At 42.0% G+C, this 22,058-nt stretch overlaps 1 protein-coding gene across 5 annotated transcripts in view; it reads left to right on the top strand.

Moving 5' to 3' along the window:
• Nucleotides 1-537: 537 nt before the first annotated feature.
• LOC309383980 (nuclear receptor subfamily 1 group D member 2-like) overlaps nt 538-22,058 on the top strand; it is a 40,273-nt gene continuing 18,752 nt past the window's right edge. The window contains exons 1-2 of one of the 5 annotated variants that reach the window (XM_081937092.1): nt 20,016-20,518; nt 21,653-21,667. Coding sequence is in view for 2 of the 5 variants with exons in the window: in XM_081937088.1 (XP_081793214.1) it covers nt 21,619-21,667 (49 nt within the window). In the remaining 3 variants the exon portion in view is untranslated. Of the gene's footprint in view, nt 1,365-20,008; nt 20,519-20,658; nt 21,668-22,058 lie in introns of those variants that run through there. The other 4 variants (XM_081937089.1, XM_081937093.1, XM_081937091.1 and 1 more) reach the window with 4 other exon arrangements.

Consider the following 22,058-nt stretch of genomic DNA (forward strand, 5'->3'; position numbering starts at 1 on the left):
ATGTACAAAGGAGAGGGGCACCAAGATTTGTCAATGCTTAGGGCACCAGTGAGCCTTAATCCGCCACTACTAATTTGCTATCAGTTTATATTCTGATGTCTTGCCTGTCTGTGTGAGGGTGGGGGGGTGGTGGTCTTAGGGATTCTTTGGTTGGGCTGTTTACTGATGGCTCTTTGGCAATTTCTGTAATAACAGAGGCGCATCTCTGCTTTTTTTTGCAGCGCCCCTTACACACACTTAGCAGAAGTCGCAAAGCGGTGCACCTCACCTCTGCCCGTTTTACTTGTTCTCGCTCGCTCGGAGCCCCCGCTTCACCCGGTTCCATTTTCGACACTGGCAAAAAGCCTGAGCCTTGCCCTTCGACCACGTCCGACCTGGGACCAGTGTCGGGCCGGTGCTTATGTGCGAATTTCTTCCCCTATCCCGAGCTCCGCCGCGTCCCTCCTCCCGCTCCGCCTTCCTGCCCATGTGCAGAGCCGCGGAGCTGATGTCATCGCTTGGGCTGCCCGAATGTGTGTCAGTGGGGCAAGCCTTTGATTCTGTCACATGCAGGCTACACATGAGCCAGCCGCTTGAGGTACGCCAGATCCTAACTCCCCCGCTCTTCGCCTTGGCTGGAAAACAAGAGCCAGCGATTCATCTTGGGAGTTGAATAAGCAAAGGGGAAGAGAGAGAAAAAAAAAAACACCCGCAACCCAACCCCCAGCAGGAAAGCTCACCCACATAGCCTCGAATTCAGGGAACTGGGTTGGGGAGGGAGGGAGAGGGGACGGCTCGGCTTCAGCCTCTTGCCGAGCCTTGCTTCCAAAAAGCACGTGGAAGTCGCAGTGGAGAACACGACCGCTGCCTCCTGGAAGCACAAACCATTTTGCAGAGCGCGGTGGCTCAGGAGTAGGCAAGCACGCGCGCGCGCTCTTCTCTCTCTCTCTCTCTCTCTCTCTCTCTCTCTCTCTCTCTCTCTCTCTCTCTCTCACACACACACACACACACACACACACACACACACACACACACAACCACACACACACACACACACACCGGCAGGAGAAGAGGGGGGACGGTGGGGAGGATTCCCTCGTCGCGCACAGCCGGCTTTTGCTACCGATCGCCCCCTTTCTAGTTATTATTCTTTTTTGGCTCGATTTGGGAGAGCCCAGCGCTTCCTACGAAAGCGAGCAATTGAATCCCAACGCGCAACTCTTCATTGCCCTCCCCGAGGCAATTCCCTACCTCCCCTCTTTTTTATTTTTATTATTATTTTTATTATTATTATTGTATTTGGGCAACCCGAGAAGCAAGGTTTGCACTAATAATAACGGGAGGACGGCGGAAGAGAGAGAGACCCAGCATGGATAACAATTCCGGTAAGCCTCTTGTTTTCTGCTGCAATTTTATTTCTCCTTTCTCTCTCTCTCGCCCCCCCACTTCCCCTCCGGATTGCAAGTGGGCTGATGGGCACGAACCGAGGGAGGTCGAGAAAGAGAGGAAATGAAGTAGCCGAGAAGCTCGCTACGGTGTTGAATGGTTTTTTTTTGTATTTTCATGCCATCACGGGCGGGTGGGGTTCTTTTTTAACGTTTTCCACTCCTTAGCTTGCCCACTATACTGTAGCTCACTACACCGGAAGGAGCGACTAAGTCTGGGGTTTTTAATTCATTTTCCTTTAAAAAAAACAAACAGCCACCGGGAAATGCCTTCTTTGGCATTCTGCTTTAGATTGTTAGCCTTTCTTGGGTCGTCTATGGAAACGGGTTCAAAAAAAAAAAAAAGACGGATTGGGTTGGGTTGGGGAATCCACAGCAAAAGCTAAAGGAGAAGAGGAGTCCGGGGTGGTGGTGGTAAAAAACAGTTTTTGTTGGTACTGAAATGGTTATGGAAGAGGAAAAGGGGCTACAAAACAGCCGATTGGAGATGTATGCAATACAAAGAAAGAAAGAGGGGACTTATTGGTGCAGTGCAATTCTAAGAGACTGCGGATCTTTCACTACTGGGACTGAGTGAGGGACAGGGACTTTGAGGGGTGGGGAGACCATCCCCCCGAGAATCGCTGTTCCAAATCGCTTTGATTTGTGTACAATGAAACGGGGTCAGATGGGTTGCCGCTGCAATTTGTGCTGCTCGGTAAACAAACCCGAGCGATGTTTGATGGATGATTCTGGAAAGCGGCTTCTTGTTTTTGCGTTATCCTCGGCTGGAAGAATGGGAGGTGAAGCGGGGGGGAGGGAAGGCTCCCTACAGCCCGCCTTTTGTATGGATGCGGGAGAGGTTAGGTGGGGTCAGTGCGATTTGACTGTTGTGGAATGTGGGAGAAGAGTTTGCAGTCAATAGTCAAAAGCAAAACCGGGAAAGCGTTGAGGCAAGGAAAGCCGCTGTTTTCAGATAAACTAGGTTCCTGGGCTAATCCAAAAAAGCCTCCACTTTTTGATATGTCTGAGGTAAATGATCTGATGTCCTACAGCAGGTGTGGATTTTAACTCCCATAAGCTGAGTTCAGATATCATGAGAATTGTAGTCCAAACCATCCAGAAGAGTGTTTCTCAATCGTGGCAACTTGAAGATGGGTGGACTTCAATTCCCAGAATTACCCAGCCAGCTCGGAGGAAAGAAAAGGGAGAAAGGAATGCCTGGGCAGAATTAGATATTATGTTGATTTAAAAAAAAAACAGGCTTCCATCGTTACTGCACTGAAGATTTTGATTAAATTTCTGCAGCAAGGGTAATTTAAGCAAGATTTTAAAAGGCACCATAGCTTCATTGATCTGCAAAGCAATTTGGGTGCTAACTTTTCAGAAGCAGAACGCTGTAGATACAAATGTTGGTAGACACAGATTTTATATATATATACATATACATACATACATACATACATACATACATACATACATACATACATACATATATATATATATATATATATATATATATATATATATATATATATATATATGGTGTTTCATGCAGATGACGTTTATCTTTTGCTGCTGGAGATTTGGCATATTATTCCAAAGAGTAAAATATTATTCTATTTTCACTTAACTTAGTTCCTTGTATGTGTATCTGTTGGTTTAATGTAGATTGCATGCCAACCTAGATTGAATTAACTTCCATGTAAGGATGTCTTCCTTGCTGGGTTTCTTAAATTTGCTGTAAAGTTTTGAAATGTGCAGAACTGGGGTAGCCATTCTCAGCTCTGCTCTCTTTTCACAGTATGATGCATATCTGTATTTCTCTCTCCTTGTAAATGATCCTTTGGACCAGTGTTTCCCAACCTTGGCAACTTTAATATATATGGACTTCACTTCCCAGAATTCTCCATCAAGCATGCTTTTGCTGGGGAATTCTGGGAGTTGAATGGAAGCTGCTTCATATATCTTAAAGCTGCTTTTGCAGTTCCATATGGGAAATTTTTAAAGCATTAGAATGCAGTGACTTACTAGTATTCTATCTTCTATCTCTCCAACCTTGATTGTATACATTGGTTGGAGTACTTGTCTCTCTCAAATTCAAGGTGTCCCTATAGAGAGAGATGCTGGCAATAGGAATTGCCAAGCTGCTGCCCCAAAACAGGAGGTAGGGACAGATGTGAGGACTCTAGACTGCTTCTCAGAGGAGATTTGATATCTTCAGTGTTTGGTCTTGTATCTTAGTTGATCCACTACAAAGGACAATTGTTTGTGTTCATGGCTTGCTAGTAGAGCACCACTTTTACTGGAGGAAGCTTTAGCAGCCAATTTCTTCCACCTCCAGGAAGGTTGGGGAAAAAATTGTTCTCAGAAGTTTTGGAGTTTCCTGCAACAGTAATTGCGTGCTGAGCTGACAATATTGAGCAAGAGATTTCACTGAGTGACCCAGTTTGCACACTGCGCTAAGCTATACTTTGGTTTGTTTGGTTTTGACTTAAGTGTGTGAACTTCCCAGCCACTTGGTGATTAAGTAGCACAGTTAAAGAAGCCATGGTTTGGCATGATGTATGAACCCAGTCTAATAATGGAACACAATCCTTTACTCCTAATGTTCAGAAATTTGTTATTTGTTCTGCCCTGCTACTATATGTAACCTCTTTAAGTTCTTTGATATTCCAGGGGGTCCATTTATGATAATTTCTGGTTTCACATCGATGTGGGACCTTTGCCAGGTACAATGATACCTTGGTAATGAACTGTTTGAAACTCATACATTTGGTGTGCAACACATTGTGACATGAAAATTTTGCCCGGTACTCATTGTTTGTTTTGTACTCAAGCTACAACTTGCTGGTGTCGGCTGCCTTGTGACTCATTACATTATTCCTTATGGGAAAAATTTGTTTGACACACATCTTTTCAGTGCTTATCGCACCTCCAGAACCAATTCACGATGAGCACCGAGGTACCATTGTAGTGACATCTCAGTCAGATCACATTGTTAGTGTGCTTTTTGTTGGATGGCTGTCATTCAATATTGATTCTTTTGGGGATGGCCCTGTTCTCAAATAGGAATTTTGTAAGAGCAGCAATATCCCTAGAAACTGAATGGGTGCCAGGCTTCCCTTTTCTTGAGCTGGGTCAGCTTTTGTATTTGAAAGATTTTCTTCAGGGCATAGGTGGAGGCTGAAAATATGTTTCTATACCAACTAATCCTGAGTGCAATCCTCTAACAACACAAGCCTGGCACCTGCACGTGCCCGAGAATTCCTCCAGTTAATCACAAAATGATTCACTGAGAAAAGAGGAGGCCAAACATAGTTACATCTGCCCTCAGGGCCCAGGAGCAATCTTTTGAAGGCTGGCAGAACAGGTCAGGAATGTTTTCCCTACCAAAACAGTCTTTGGTGGATTCTATTTATAAGGACTAAGGTTATTCAAGGCAGATACATCCATCTACAGCTCAGGGGAAGTTCAGAGTTTACTCTTCAGATTCCTTTCTTCCCTGGCTGGCTTAGGTATGAGACAGCCTTCTGCTGAGCCAAAAAAGAAAGTCATAGGAGATATTTATGGTCAGAGAGGACTTGGAAGGATTAAGTTGTTCCCTGATACAGTCAACTGAACTCCCATTTTGCCACCATTCCAGGCAGTCCTGGGAAATGACCCCTATTCAGGGCAAGGCCATATACCTTCAATCAGAATAGAGTTGGAAGGAACCTTGGAGACCTTCTAGTCCAACCCCTTGCTTAAGTAGGAGACCCTATGCCAGGGGTGTCAAACTTGATTGCATTGGCTGAATCCGGCCCTCAGGCCTTGAGTTTGACACCTCTGCTCTATACCATTTCAGAAAAGTGGTTTTCCAGTCTCTTCTTGAAAGCCTTCAGTGTTGGAGCACCCAAAACGTCTGAAGGCAAGCTGTTCCACTGGTTAAGCGTTCTCACTGTTGGGAAGTTTCTCCTTAATTCCTGGTTGCTTTTCTCTTTGATTAGTTTACAACCATTATTTCTTGTCTTGCCTTCTGCTGCTTTGGAAAATAGGTTGATCCTCTCTTCAGATATTGGAATATTGCTATCATGTCGCTAGGCCTTTTCACTAGACTAGCCATACCTAGTTCCTGCAACCATTCTTCATATGTTTTTCATACCTTGGTGATGGGTTGCAGCTTTCTGTAGGTTATTCAGGAGGATGTTTCTCAGAGTTAGATATTTTTGGCCCCGATTAGCAAAGATTCGGAATTGAGATATGGTAACTAATTCTGTATACTGTAAAATAAAGGATCCCAACCTCTATGGCAGTATTCCTTAGTCAGATACCTTGTGTTGGAATTAAAAACCTTAGTCATCCTGGCTAATGGGATGGAGGAAGCAGTCCATAGGAACTAGAAAGCCACTCTGTTGACAGAGAAGAATCTGCAATGAAGATTCCAGCTGGGAGCAGGTGATCCTTTGATGAGTCCAACCTTCTCAGGCAGCTTAGGCAGTTGAAATTCTTTTATACATGCTAGTTCCTGTGGCATTTATGATGGCTGTGTTGGCAGAGAACACTGAACTACTCAACTGTTTGCTGGCCTTCTAAATAATGCAGTCACTAGGTGGGTATTTTATAATTCAGTATGATATGGTAATGTGAGGTTAGCACATGTCAAGCATGTCAAAGATAGCAGTGTTTGATATTATAGGTCAAGAGTTGAACAGAATTGGGAACTAGGTACACATTTTGGATTGGATAACATTGCAAGTTTGTGTCTTGATAGACGTAAGTCTAGGATAAGGCATCCAACTATATTTTTGACAGTGAAATTCTCTAAAAATCTACATTAGGGATAGGAAACAGCAAGCAAAACTCAAGCAGGACAAATCTGTATGTCTTCTGTACAAGGTTTTTTTCCCTCCATCTTCGTTATCAAACATAGTACTGGCTGCAAAGCAGCTGTTGATATTTTGGGAGAACAAAAACTTTGGTTGTCTTCAGCTTTGGGAAGTAATTCTTTTCACTCGCTCGTGTGCTTCCCCCTCTGTTGGAATGTGGATTCTAGCAGGTTTCTCCTCTGCTTTGTTTTCTCGTTGGAGAAACAGGGAACCTTCCATGCTTCCTGCCCCAGTTTTGGGCTTCACCCTTACTAGCTATGGGCTGAGCTTCTGAAGAGAGTCAGCTTGCCTGATGGCGAACCTATGGCACACGGAGCCATATCTGAGGGCATGCGAGGTGTTACCCTATGTTAGCTCCAGTGCACTTGTGCGTGCTGGCCTGCTGATTTTCGGACTTACAGAGGGCAGGGAGGTCGTTTTTACCCTCCCCAGGCTTCAGGAAAGTCTCTGGAGCCTGTGGGTGGTGAAAAATGGGCCCAACGGGCCTACCGGAAGTTAGGCAATGAACTTCTGGTAGGCCCATTGGGGTGTTTCATACCCTTCCCAAGCTTCAGGAGGCTTTCCTAAACCCCGGGGAAAGCAAAAAATGGCCCAACAGGGCTACCGGAAGTCAGGCTTCAGTGAGGCCTGTGCGCATGCATGGGGGTGGGTGGGTACCGGGGGTGTTGTTGTTGTGCGCGCATGTGCCCTGGGGGAGGCATTGCATTATGGATATGGGCACGCACTTGTACATTATCGCACGCGCACACACCCTTTTGGCACCCGAGCAGAAACACGTTTGCCATCACTACTCTAGTGGTTAAGGCATCGGGCTAGGAACTGGGAGATCATGAGTTCTAGTGTTATCAGAGCCATGAAAGCCAGCTGGGTGACCTTGGGACTGTCACTCACCCTCAGTCCATCTTGCCTATCCCTGTTGTTGTTGTTGGGAAGATAGGAGAAGGAAGGAGGATTAGATATATGCACTGCCTTGAGTTGTTTACATTAAAATAATAAAGATGAGATATACATAATAAATTTTTAAAAGGTGCTGGCGATGAGAACAAGTAGGAAAGGCAGGCTGTTTCCAGTGTTCTAGAAGTGGCTTTCAGGTGGGACTAACAGATAGTTTGGCTTCAAGTGTCATATTTTGCTGCTTCAACTCTTGCTTAATTCAGCACCCCCATCTAAATTGCAGGAGTCTTAGGACTGTGCTCTGGGTTGTCTTTGGAAATGTTGTGTAAATGATGTTTTGTTTGCCTCTGCTTTTTGCACCTACAGTATATGGCAAACCTAGAGAACTGTCTGACACATCAAGTGAAAAAAAAAAACTTAAACGATTGTAAAAGAAATGGTTGTTGCTGCCTTTTCTCCCACAGGAGTGGATGGAAGCTGTTGGCTTTCAAAGCTGCCCAAAGGATGCTGTGCTTAGTGTAGCATCCTGTATATTAGTACTGCTGGAAAATGGCCTGTCCTATGAAGAAGCACTCAAAATTAATTCCCGCTTAAGGAATTCAACAATAGACTCAGAAGCGAGAGGCACAGAAACACTGCAATGGCAGTGGTTGGTAAATAGACCAGTTTGCAAACAGATTTAAGTTGGATTTCAAAGGCAAAGAATCAAATCTTTCTCTTCCCTTTGGTTCTTGCAGAAGATGAACGTTTCAAAGCTTGCTTCTCCTTTTCTTGGAAGGAGGCACAACAGGAGTAGAATATGGAAATGAATAAGCCTGTGTATTCTAGAATTTTTGCTTCTCTCGTAAATCACCCTATGTGTGTGTTTGGGCTGAACACATAATAACGGCTGGATCTAGGATCAGATTGTTCCTTTGGGTTGGCATTTGCCAACCATTCTGTAAATTCTGGAATTAAAAGCATTTTTTCTGTTCTTCATGCTGGCTCTGCACTTGTAGTTACAGACATTTAAGCTATAAGTGCCTTATACAGGTAGTCCTCGAACACAGTTGAGTTCAAAATTTCTGTTGCTAAATGAGATATGTTAAGTGAATTTTATCCCATTTTACAACTTTTCTTGCCACAATTTTTAAGTGAATCACTTCAGTTGTTCAGTTAGTAACACAATTGTTAAGTGAATCTGGCTTCCCCATTGACTTTGTTTGTCAGAAGGTCACCAAAGGTGGATCACATGACACACACACACACACACACACCCCAGGACACAGCAACCTTCATAAATGTGAACTAATTGCCCAGCATCTGAATTTTGATCATGTGACTATAAGATACTGCATGATTGCAAGTGTGAAAAATAGTCGTAACTCACTTTTTTCAGTGCTAAACGAATGGTTGTAAGTCGAGGACTACCTGAATAAGGTATGTTCTGTAAATATGTATTTAAAACAATGTTAATCCCTTCATCGATATTAGATCTCAGTGGATGAAGCTTGGGCTGTAAATATTTGGAGAGAGATGGTATCTGAGTTATGCTTCAAAATATTATTTTGGTTCCAGGCTACAAGTCTGGAGAATATAGTAGCTGCACATATTTTCAGCCATAGAATGGTGAAATGTGGCCTTCTGCTAGCCAGAAGCCATTGCAACTATTAAAGGAAACCTGTGTTTCATTAAACCATTCTTTCCACACACCGTTACTGCCAGGCTCTTATCTGTAGCCTTGAGAGTCTTTTCCTTTCAACAAGGAAGTTATGTTTAAAAGAGTAATCAATTAGACCAATAATGTTATATAAACTGCATTATTCATATGCTGGTGTTACTGTTTCCAGGTGCCAAATAAATATTTCTAGCTTTCTGGCCTGAATGTCTTTTGCACCAAAACTTTGGCACAGAATACCCTATTGTGCCAATACATATATCTCCATACATTTCGAAGAATTCTCTGTGTTTTCAGTAGAAACTGTCCGTGGAGCCTAGATGTGTTCAAAACATTGTTTTCTGCTTTTGATATTGTTTGACGTTTTCTTCCATAGGCTATTTTATTTTGGGTATACAAACCAGGAATCTTCTCCTGTTTTTCCAGAATCCATTCATTTTCTAATGATCAGTGGTTTTCATGGACAGCTTTCTTCTTAAGGAGAAAATTAACCAGTGCTTTTCCTTTCCCCGCAGATCCTTGACCTCTCTGCATGCTCAAAATAACACGTTCTCTCAGAGTTCTATAGTCTCAGCTAGTACAATGAAGTATATGCACTGGGCGTTCAGTTCGTGGTTCTACAAATCACATCACAGTACATACATCTACAAATACCAAATGCTCCCCCTCTCTTATGTTTGCACGTACTGTTAGACTTCTGTGTAAATCACAGAATTTGGGCAGTCAAGAGCATTGATATTTTTGCTCAGCCATTAATTTTACTGCTGAAGCTGATACTGCAGTTGGTAGGGAGTGATAGATGGAGTCCCAGCATATTTCATGGTTATGTGGAAGAGAGAATCTTGATACCTGTAAGCCACTTCATCCCTGCTACAAAGACACACACACACACACACACACACACACACTATTCCCAGGGAAAGTGTTGGTTGCAGCTCCAACTTCGTATTGTTAGAAAGATATACACGGATTGTTACTCAAAAGGGATTGTTGGAAAATAAGGTCAGTCAATTAGGGATTTGTACATTTTCTATAATCTATACAAAATGATCTATCCCAAGAAAAATTCCTCCTTTTCTTTTTGCCTTCCCTTAAGCAAGCCAGTGCCTAGTTTACGGTGGCCTCTACTAAGCCAAATACTAGGAAGACAGCAGAAGTGTAGCACTTACACCGTAATGGCATGACACACAGAGCCCTCTCTATGGGCACATGCACTGTCGCCCCAGCTCAGCCAGGTGATTGTTGGGTTTCCAAGGCACGCATGCCAGCTGGTTGTTGGGTTTCCAAGGCACGCATGCCAGCTGGTTGTTGGGTTTCCAAGGCACGCATGCCAGCTGGTTGTCGGATTTCCAAGCCGCACATGTGCACCCACTAGCTGGTCATTGAGTTTCTGGTGCTCTGGTGCGGGCATATGCGCACCTTCCAGTTTGGGCACTCTGTGCCTAAAAGGTTTCCCATCACTGCAATAACACTTAAGTTTATATACTGCTTCAGAGTGCTAGATAGCCCTTTCTTAAGCAGCTAACAGAGTCAGCATATTGCCCCCAATAATCCAAATCTTCATTTTACCGAATGGATGGAAGGCTGAGTCTAACTTGAGCTGGACAGAATTGAACTGCCAGTGAGCAGTGAGTTAGCCTACAATACAGCATTCTAACCACTGCACCACCATGGCTCTCATGCCAATGAAAGAGAAGAGTGGGTGTGACTCATGCATCTCTCTTGCTTTTCAAGGCTAGCCCCAGCCCTTAGGATCTTGAGGAGTGGGAATCAGGACAGGGATATCAGTAGAGGCATTGAAAAGGGAATGAAACTGGGGTCTGCATGCTCACCCAATGTTGCTATTGTGATAACAGCATCAGAAGGAACCTTTTCTGCCTTTAAGACAGAGCACAGACCCACAGAATTAGGTTGTATAAAAGAATATAGAATTGCTTATGCTCTGCGAAAGCTAATCTTTTATGGGATTTATCTAATAATTTGAAAACCTCAGCACTGATTACATATCTGTATGTTACTTGGATTAATCCACAGCACATTTTCTTGAAGGGGTGAAAAAGTGTCCTCTCAATTTGATGGAGGGTGGACACAAGATAACAAGCAGTTGAGTGATGGAATGAAAGAAATCATGTCAACAGACATTCCATTTATGGGTCAGGAATTAGTTGGTGATATTAAGGGTTTTTTCACAGAGCTTTGTTAAAATTCAACAAAACAATAAAATACAAACTAACATAAATGGAAGAAAGGGAAGGGGACAAAAGGGAAAGATTAAAAAATGCCAGAAAAAATATACATAAAACAATATGGCAACCACAAAACTAAGAGATTGCCGTCTTTCATAATTGTTCTCTACTGAAAAAAGTTGGAGCTCACTTCTTTATTTATTTGTTTTAGGTATATTTTTCTGGCACTTGTTAAGTGATGTTAATGTTATAACAGCTTGCTTTGCACTTCTGTGCTATCGTATTGATCACCCAGCTGTCTCGTTGCCATGTCTCTTTAGATAGCAATGTATATTTGGGCCATTTTTATAGGCAAGAAATCAACACAGCTGGATTTGATGATCCTTTGGGTCATTCTGTGAAATTGGTCTCCGGTCTTCTAACCCAGAATCCTGCTCTGACAGCTTCACTGGATTCAAATGAGAAGGATTTTAAGGCACTATGGGCAGATTTTTTTTTTTAAAGATAGTCCTGACATTTTCCCCAAATATAAAATGGGGTTCAATGCTTACACAAAAATGGCAACCCCCAAATACAGCTTGCCTGTGATCAATAGCATCACTTGGGGAACATGCAGGGTTCAGATTTATAAATAAATTGAAAAACTCCACCTACACAAAGTTTTTATGCATTCGAGGCATGACGACAGCCTTAAAAGGGAGGGAGAGAAACTTCAAGGGAAAGAAAGGAAGCTCTCCTTATATATAAATATGTATCCAAGCCAAACTTGTGATTAGTTGACTTACAACAGTTCGTTTAGTGGCCATTCAAAGTTACAATATCACTGAAAAAAGTGACTTATGACTGCTTTTCACATGGTCACATGATCATAATTCAGATGCTTGGCAACTGACCACTGTTTATGACGGTTGCAGTGTCCCGGGGTGATGTGATCACCTTTTGATAAGCAAAGTCAATGGGGAAGCCAGATTGACTTAGCAACCGTGTTAGTAATTTAATAAGTGCAGTGATTCACTTAGTAACTGTGGCAAGAAAAGTCATAAAATGGCACTAAATTCAACAAATGTGTCATTTAGCAACAGAAATTTGGGGCTCGATTGTGGTCATAAGTTGAGGACTACCGTATCTGTACACTTGTAGTGAGTTAGCATCAGTTCTGGACAAACAAGCATAGAAGAGCAAATAGGTTTTATACATTGGAAAAGAGTTGCTTGTTCTTTATTAGACAATACTCTTTGGTGTACCGCCTTTTCAAATCTCCGATCTCCGCTCCTTCCGCAGTAAACTGAAGACCCACCTCTTTCGGCTAGCCGGCCTGGCATAACTCGACAACTTATCCACCCCTAGGTCATTTTTAATTGTTAATTTTAGTTTTTAAACTATTAATGTTATTGAGGTTTTAACCTTTTTCAGTATTGTAATTATTTATTTATTTTTTACCTCCTCTGTATGACACTGTTTGACTGTTGCTTGTGTACGTCGCCCCGAGTCCCTGTGGGGAGAGGGGGCGACTAATAAGTTTAAATAAATAAATAAATAAATAAATAAATAAATAAGTAAATAAATGAGCTTGATGCTTACTACTCTCAAGTGAACAACAGTGTGTAAGGTTGTTTTAATTTCTTATTCCCATTGGATTCTTACAGAGAGCTGGTTTTGCGTATCAAAAATACTCTTTTCCTTCCCAACTTAGAGCTGCCCCCTCACCCTGCCCTTTCTCCCCATTGTGGGTAACTTTGACCTAGTTTGCTGACTGCAGGCGTCAACAACACTTACACAGGTGCCAGAGAGACTGAGATCAAAGCTATAATGCATTGCAGCAGGCAAGATATGGCAACCCAGCCCTGATTGGGCAGAGGCCTTCCACCTGTGTGGAGTTTCTTTGAGCAAAGCAGCTTGTGGCTTACCTTTGCAGGAAACGTTTTGGGCTTTGGTAGCATTTAAGCATCAACGAAAGCTTTTCTGGAGTGTTAGGGAAGCTGAAGGGAAAGAAAGGAGAGGATGACCCCGTTCCTCTTTTTTGTTCTTTCTGGTGTGGGCTCATCAGTAAACAGCGCTTGCTGTGTCGTATGATGCTGCGTCGTCGTATGAAAAGGCGATATCCTTGGAGCTTAATTTAGAAGCAGTGAGGTTGTGTGGAGTAACAAGGACTAGAAATGCAAGGCTACATTTAATTGACGGGTGCAAGACTGTTTCAGTTAGAACAGCAATGGGGAATGTACAGGTTGTTCCTGACTTACCACAATCGAGGTTTAGCAACCTTTTGAAATTACTACAGAAATGAAAAAGAAGATGATTTATGGCTGTTTTTAACACTTATGGCTGTTGCAGCATCCCCCGTAGTCACATGATCGAAATTCGGGCTCTTGGCACCTGGCATATGTTTATGAGAGTTGCACTGTTCTGGGGTCCCAGGATCACATTTGTAACTTTCCCAGCTGGCTTCCAACAAGCAAAGTCAATGGGGGAAGCTAGATTCGCTTAACCACCTCACGATTCACTTAACAATTGCATGATCTGCTTAACAACTGCGCCCAAAAGATCGTAACGTGGGGCAAAAATCCACTTATCAACTCCCTCGCTTAGCAGCAGAAATTTCAGGGTCAATTGTAGTCATAAGTTGAGGACAACCAGTATGCTTTTCCAGATATTGCTGACCAATTCTTTCTATCTTTCTCTTAAAGGCAAGGATGAGTAAGAGTGTTGTAGCTCAACAAAACCTACTTCTTGAACTAGAATAATCTGTCCAGTGGTTTTTTCTTACATCAATTTATGTATAATAATAGGTAATAAAGTGTTTACTATTAGAATCTGCTGGGAATCTTGCCCAAGTATGAGTTCTTGGCCACAGTCTCTCTGGTCCCATTTCTTACCTTGAACTTTTTTGGAAGCCAACCACCAAAAGTCAACTTGATTATTTGCATTCTATGATGTAATAAAACAAATAAAAATGATTCAAAGATACTTGCAGTAAACGGTTGCCTACATCATTTCCGCTAGTTAATTTTTACCCGTGAACTTGAACAACCTCTCTGCTCGCACTGGGAGCAAGCTGGATTCTTCTGTCTTCAGAATTTCAAAGAAGCTCAAATATGTCTAAGCCAGAGAATGGATTTTCCCACGATGTCCTATAGTAGCAGCAGTTCATACATATTACACATGCCATAAGACCGTAGGGACTTCTGTAGGTGGGCCTGGGAAAGCCTTATACTTCCAATTCTGGCGATCCATGACTAATCAGGGCTGCCAGTACAAACTAGGCTAGGTGTTCAAGCATAGTATGGAACAAATTCCCACAAAACTCTTCTTTCTAAAGTGTTCCAACTTCTCAGCACTTTATAGAATAAGGTTGGATACAAGGATAGCTCTTGTTTGGAGCTTTAATCTGACCTTTAGAGTAAAATACATAAACAATACTGCAAACAATGGATCTTTGGAAACCTAGATTCATTTAATCTATGTTACTGAAGGGTTATCTGGCCCCACTAGGAAAACAAGTTATCTTTAATGTTGCATTTATTTCCTAGGCACTCTAGGAGTGCGACTACAGTTCTGGCAAGCTCATGGATGTTCGCTGATTCGTTTAACCTATTTAAAGCCAAAAAAGATGAGCTGCTGCTCTCTTTTATGCCACCCATCCCTGTTCCACTGATGGAGGGTATAGACATACTTTAAACATCTGAATGAGTTGATGTCTCCTGACACACTTCAGCTGAGACTCTTCTCGGCTCATGCACCATTTGTATGTAGTCTTGGTTCCATCTTACAAGGACAACATTGTCACCTCCCTAATCGTCACATTTTTCTATATTAGATTAGGGACAGAGGGAATGGGATGAGCAAGGGAAAAACTCGGCGCCAGCTAAATACCGATTTTTCTTGCCTGACTTAGTTCCAGGTGGTTGGTTATAACTGACAGATAACAAATCCTGATGTGCTGATTTCTGCCCTGATGTTTTTGCCTTCTATATGTCAAAGCCTTGGCTGCACCCTTGGGAGAATTTTCTCTCATAAGGCCCAAAACCTCATTTTTACTTTCTTAAATTGTGCGGAAGAGTCATTATTCTTGACATATTGCTTTACATGGGACTTCTCATGACCGGGTAATAAAGAAGCAGGATTTGTGAAGGTTTGGATGGCAAGCCATTTCTTCTGTAGCGAGAAAACTTGTGGCGCCGGGTTGAACATATGAGAGGAGAGGGATGGGCAAGAATAAAGCTAGCTGCATTAAAGGCTCTTGCTGTAAAGGAAGAAATAAGGACTATAGTAGGAGGGGAAAAAATGAAATTCTCTTCAGGTGTGTGTGTGTGTGTGTGTGTGTGTGTGTTATCCTAGTTCCAAGTAAGGTAAAGTAAAAAAGAATGCATTTGCCTTTGGTACTTGGGTGACAACACTGTTAGTCCTTTTTTAACTAGCCTGAAGAGTTGGAAAAATGGTTTTGATACAAGGAGGATTTCCCCCGCCTTTTAGTAAGCTTTTAATCTCATCTTATTATCAGGTCCTTTTGATTTTCTTTAATTTCATCTGCCACCAGGCAATCCTGTGGTGAAGTTGTTATGCTAGGAGTACAGAGGCTTGAAAAACATCATTCCATCAATGACTTTTTTTTTTTGTTATTTTGGGTGGAAGATAGTTTCTGAATTTGGACCAGGAATTTCCCTATTAAAAATTGACTGGGGTTGCTGTTTTCAGTTATTCAGCTAAGTAAGCAAAATTTGAGTAATTTTTCTTTCCTATTGGACTGCAGTCTTTAGAGCCAAGGAAATAACATATGCAAAGGTCAGCTTCAAAGTGATTCCGATATGAGCTCAAAATAGGGCCATTGCTCATATCTGCAGAGAGAGGAGGGAAATCAGATTTGCCATTTTTCAAAAAAAAAAAATAAATAAATAAAAAGAGGTGGGCGGAGGGAAAAAGCAGCAGCTTCTTGGCCTACATTCTGACATAAGGCAGGACTCCCCCAGCTGTTGTTAGCGTTAAAGGCAATTCAGAGCACAGCTCAATTTGCCTTTATCAGGTAAATTCAGGTCACCAGAAACAAGCAGCACAGCAGCTATCTTTGGCATGGCAGTTCTGGAGGTTGCCAAGGATTGATCTCTGTGGGTATCCCGCAATAGCAATTCTTTTTCTCGCTGAAACACGTAAGGTGCCATACCTATTCTTTGCTTGCTGGAGGTTCAGAAATCGTTCGTGTTGGCTGCCACTGCTGCCTTTATCGGCACTGCTGCTTACAAACAAACCGCAGTATCAGCAGCACAGATTCTGTAATGGTGGGTGATGGATGAGGCAGGTGCAACATAGTTGAAAATCATGCAACAGCGAGAAGGGCAATGCAGCAAGGGGATTGCTTCTGCAGAGAGGGCTATTTGCTACGAAAAGCTGCAATTTTTTTTAAAAAAAGGCAGGTTTTAAAACCTTGCAAGAGTCAGTGTAGAAATTAGAATGGCTGACAGCTATGATGATACACTGACCAGATGTACTAACCTTGTGTCTAGCAATTCACTTGGACAAGTTGCAAACAGCCATGAAATTCCACATTTTAAGACTCTAGACAAAATGGTGCTATGGAGACCCCTCCTTAGCAGAGAATGTGTGCTCAAAGGAAAGCTTTGTGTCCAAGTCCTTCCCTGACAATGCCACCAGCCAGCGGTATCACATGTGTGTCCCATTACAGGTAGTTCTCAACTTATGATCAAAGTTGGGATTGCAGCTTCTATTGCTAAGTGATGTCATTAAGTAGTTTTGTTTGATTTTATGTTAGGCACGTTGTTAAGTGAATCAGGCAGTTATATGTGAACCAGACTTCTCCCATTTGACTGCTTATCTGAAGGCCCCTTGGAAGATTGTAAATGGTGGTTACATCATACCTTGGGATGCTGCAGCTGCCATAAATATATACCAGCTTCCAAAGCCTTGAATTTTTATCATCTGATTTCAGCGATGCTGTGGTGGTCATAAGTATATAAGTGGTTATAAGTCATTTTTTTCAGCATTATTGTAACTTTGGCTATTAAACAAATCATCATAAGATACCTGTACCTGTAGTTCAACATAGAGCAAAAACAAGTCCTGCTTTGTATTGAACTGTAAACATATATTTATTAGAAGAAAAATGTGTTTGTACCTCATATTAAACTATAATGTGTTTTCTTAGTTCTGGCTTGATATGACATATAGGCTCAATTGGTAGGTTTGTTGACAAGGCCATTTTATAACGGGTTCACTCAGACACGCATTTAAAGCCCAGATTAAAGCAACAATCTGGGTCCTCATTTTACCAACCTGGGAAGGGTGGAAGGCTGAGTCTACCTTGAGCTGATCAGGATCGAACTCCAGGCTGTGGGCAGAGTTTGCCTGCAATACTGCCTTCTAATCATCACACCACCAGGGCTGTTAAGTAAAAATAGTCTTCCTGATTGAACTAGATCTGTATGGAACTAGTACACTTATTTTTAATTTAAATGCAAGAGTCCTTAAACCTTTCAGCCCATCAGTGTCTTCATGAAGTTTCGGATTGTTTATCAATCCCCAAATGGTTATTGTATGAAAATAATGTTTAATTAATAATACCGCAAATAATTACAACTGCAATAGATATTCCCATCCAGCGTTGGGAATTGATATTGACTACTTGGGGAAACTCTGTTCTAATGGAATGCTGGGAAGTGGAGTCTTTTCAGAATTAGATATGGGTTGCTCTGCTAACAGCTGAGATTGTAAAGTAGCAAAAAGTTGCAGTCTCCAAGCCTCTTGAGCAGACTTAGTAACTTTAGGACTTGTGGACTTCAAATGTCAGAATTCCTCAGCCACCCATGCTAATTGGGGAATTCTGGGAATTGAAGTCCACAAGTCTTACATTGCCAAGTATAGAGACCCCCTACTCTTGGATGTAGAGGTGAAGATAATGGCTTATAAACCAGGAGAACTGTGAGTTCTAGTCCTGCCATAGACAAGAAAGCTGGCTGGCTAACTTTGGATTTAGCAGCCCAACTCACCTCATAAAGTTGTTGTTTTGGGGAAAAAGAGGAGAAAGGAAGGGGTATTGTATATGTTCACCACCTTAATTACTTATAGTAAAAATGTCCACTGTTGCTATCACTTCCTTGTATTCCCATTGTGTCCATTGGGTTTCTTCACGTATTATTTTTTCCAGATTGTCTGCCTATCAATATTTACCTGCTTTCTCTATCTTTGGTTGCATCATTTATTTATTTATTTATTTATTTATTTATTTATTTATTTATTTATTTATTTATTTATTTATTTAGCGCTTCTAGACCGCCCCCTCTCCCAAAAGGGACTCGGGGCGGTGTACAGTCCATATAAAAAACATCATAAATAAAATTTAAACAATTAAAATTATTAAATGGATAAATACATAAATAAGAGGAGGATAAAAATAGACAGAACTGTAATTGCTAAATAAATAATTTAAAATATACAGAATTTAAAACCCCAGTGTCCTATAAAATTAAGTCCCCTAAAAAACCAGTAGGAAATATATATGCCAGGAGGTAGACGTTAAAAATTATGCCAAACCAGCCAGTCGGAACAGGTGTGTCTTCAGTTTCTGCCGGAAGGAGCGGAACTCAGTGGTGGTTCTAATGTGGGGGGGGAGGTCATTCCAGAGGGTTGGGCCCATCACAGAGAAGGCCCTACTCCCTGGTGTCGCCCGTTGGCATTGCCTAGTGGACGGCACCAGGAGAAGCCCCTCCCTGTGAGAGCGAATTGGCCGCATTATTATTATTTAAATAATAATGCTAAACAACAATCTGATTTGAGAATTGTTTTTAATAATTAAATAATGGGATAAAAATTTATTAAATTGTTGAGGATACCTCAACTTTATTTTGATTCCTGATCATTACATGAATAGTTTTCTTGGCACCAATATAGAGCCACACAAGCTTTGAAGATGATTTGGAAGTGCTTCAGACCTTGTGTCAACACAGCAGTCAGTACTCTGTTACTTATTAAAGCGGCTCACCTTTTTTCAGGCTTCTGTGTTAATGCAAAAGTTGCTTTAAAAGTTTCGGATTTCTTAATGCAGCTACATTTTTTTCAGGCCTAAAGATGGGTCAGACATGATTCACAACTAACCACAAAATCCCACTTTTAGTAGGAATCAGGCAAACTTGGCTAGAAAATACCATTTATTGCAACATAATCTGTACAAGTAACAAATTACCTCATTTATATGTAAAACCATGGCTTGTAGACTTAGATGACTACATTTTGACTTCAAACATATGCTACAATATATAGCCTAGAGTGATATATGAACTCGTCCTATTATTTTGGATTCTTACCAGTAGTTTAGCTGGATTGCAAAACAGAGGGGAAAATGGGAGGTGACAGCTGAAATCAAAAAGTTCCACTTCTGTAACATCTGGAAGCAGCTGGGGCTATTAACTTTGTTTTGGACATGGCAGGACCACACAGGTCCCCTCGCGGTATTCATTAAAATAAGCCGAATTCGTCTTGGAGGGAAGATACTGCTGCTTTAAGGAGCCCATTTTGCGACACAATAAAGATGCCAATAGAACAGCGATGAATAGCGTGTGTATATGTGCACACCGTGGCATCTGCCTACAACGTGGAGAAGCATCTGTTTCTTTCCTTGGGATCGTGCAGTTCTCTGCAGCTGTTGTGCCATACCTCGGACCTGTTTGCACAACATACAGAACCACAAAACGAGGCAACCCCATTTTAACCAAGTTAATTGATTACATAAGATATCACGGAGCCGTCAGAGAATGCAAAAGCGCCTTCTCTTTTGCTGAATTACGCTACGCTCCCCCCCCCGCACCCCATTTTATCCCGGGATTCCACCTTCCGTGATATTTTTGGGCTCCTTTCTAGCTGTAATTAAACGTGTAAGTCAGTCTCGGAGGCGCGCCTGTGCTCTTTTCCTCTTATTCCCCCGCCTTCCCTCCTTTTGCATCCCGAGCGATTCGGGCGAAAAAAGCCCCCGCCTACCATCGGAATGGCCTGCGCCGCCGAGCCACGTGAATCGCGAGTCAGGTGTCTCCTCGCCCCGCTTTGGCTCGACTCCAGCACGTTGCCTGTTCTTGACACTCGTTCAACGAGAGCGAGAGGAGGAGGACACGTGAGGCGCTGACCCGAATTTGGAGGCAAAGAAGAGCTGAGAACGGAGCTCTTTTCTTTCTTTCTTTCTTTCTTTCTTTCTTTCTTTCTTTCTTTCTTTCTTTCTTTCTTTCTCTCTTTCTTTCTCTCTTTCTCTTTCTCTTTCTCTTTCTCTCTCTCTCTCTCTCTCTCTCTCTCTCTCCTTCCCTCCCTCCCTCCCTCCCTTTCATTTTTTTACATTTTTTGCAACATGCTCCCTCACCCGCAGTCCAAACTTTTCTCCAGCTATTGGCAGAGGCTAAAAATAACCAGCACTTAAAGCTTCTCCCTTGGCACTGACTCACCGCAAACACTGGGATGGTTTTAAGTGGTGCCGTTAGCCTTGATTAACCCCACGCCCTAGCCCTGTTGGCATAAGAGCGGGTCAGTATTGTGGTCGCTTTAAGGGTGGGGGCGAGGAAGAGGTGGTTTTAATAGGTCAGAATTGGTTAAGGGGTGAAAATGAGATCAGTAAGTGCTGAGGTGGGGGTGGGTGGGTGGAAAATGGAGATTTGTTTACAATATTTTTTAAAAAAAGCAGAGGATCCCCAGGCTAGGGGTTAACTGGAATTGAGGACATGCCAGTTAAAACTGCTGAAATCTCAACTAGGTCATCGCAGCCTTTGATGCTGCTGAGCTTTTTACTCCTCTAAGAGAAGATAGGCAGGGGACTCCATATGGGCTGTTTTGAAGACAGAAAATTGAATCGCGTTTGCTTTTCTTCCCCTCTTTTGAGGCGCCTCGGGCAGTTGCTGTTAGGAACAGAAATCTCCTCTACCCAGATGCATTTGAAGCAGCTGTTTGCTGCAAACAAAACGTGTCCCAAATACAAAACAGCCCACAACAAGCTATTAAGGTAGCTTTCCCTACTTGGACTCCATAAGGCATGCCTGAAGGCAGCACCTCCTAGAATGCTTGGACTGCGTAAACTCTTCAAAGGGCAGTGGATGAAGATTTATTTTCAAGAAGATGCCATCGAGCCAAGCCCACCTCCTGGTCACTATAGGGCAGACCTGGGCCACATTCTGTCCTTTGGTTGTCCCTGCCTGACCCACATCAGGCCATTTAGAGATTAGAAATTAAATATAAATAAGTGTACACCATGCAAGCAAATAGAACTGCATTGCTTTTATTTTGAAGGTGTAGACATCACCTCAGCAGATGGCAGCACTTAACTAACCTTGTGTATGGTTCAGAAAGGAAGATTCAACCTGGGTTAGATCTTTGATGGGAAAGAGCTGGAGATGTAGACTGGAGTAGGAAGTTGAAAAAAAAACCTTATCAAAAGAAGATAGGGTCAAACCACTTGGCCACATTGCTAAAAAAAACTACATAGATATATAATCAGCAGGGGGAGAGCTGAGTTTGAAGCAATATTTCTCTCTCTCGCACACATACAAACAAATTTTGTCTGAGCTCAGTGTAAACCTCTCTTCTTTTCCCCATGCCGTGTTTGTATTTTGTGTCGTTTCCTGTGATTTAAAATGCTTTTTTCACACAGTATTATTTCCTCTGAAGAAAAGCAGGACGAAGGTTAAGTATCATTAATTCCATACTAAGGACTTAATTTAGTATTGTACATGCTTCATTTCCCTACTAGAATGGATGGAATTTCATAAGGGCTCAACCTTCACTAAATTTTATGACTAGTTTTTTTTTTTAAAATTTGGTCATTTTTAAAAAAAGTATTTTTTTAAACAACAAAAGATAATACAAACTAAATTTAAAAGAAAAAAGATATAAGGGATATAAAGGAAAAAGAATGTTCAAAAAGTCATAGAGAAATAAGGTATTTAAAGAAGTAATTTATATTTACAACATTTGCAAAAATATGATTAATCCCCCCCCCCCAAGTTATATTGCATAGATCACTTCTTCCCATACCCAGCCCTTTTTGATTGGCAAATTCAAAAGTCTTCAACTC

Source organism: Natrix helvetica, assembly GCF_964273705.1.
Source record: "Natrix helvetica genome assembly, chromosome: 1".
NCBI lineage: Eukaryota > Metazoa > Chordata > Lepidosauria > Squamata > Natricidae > Natrix > Natrix helvetica.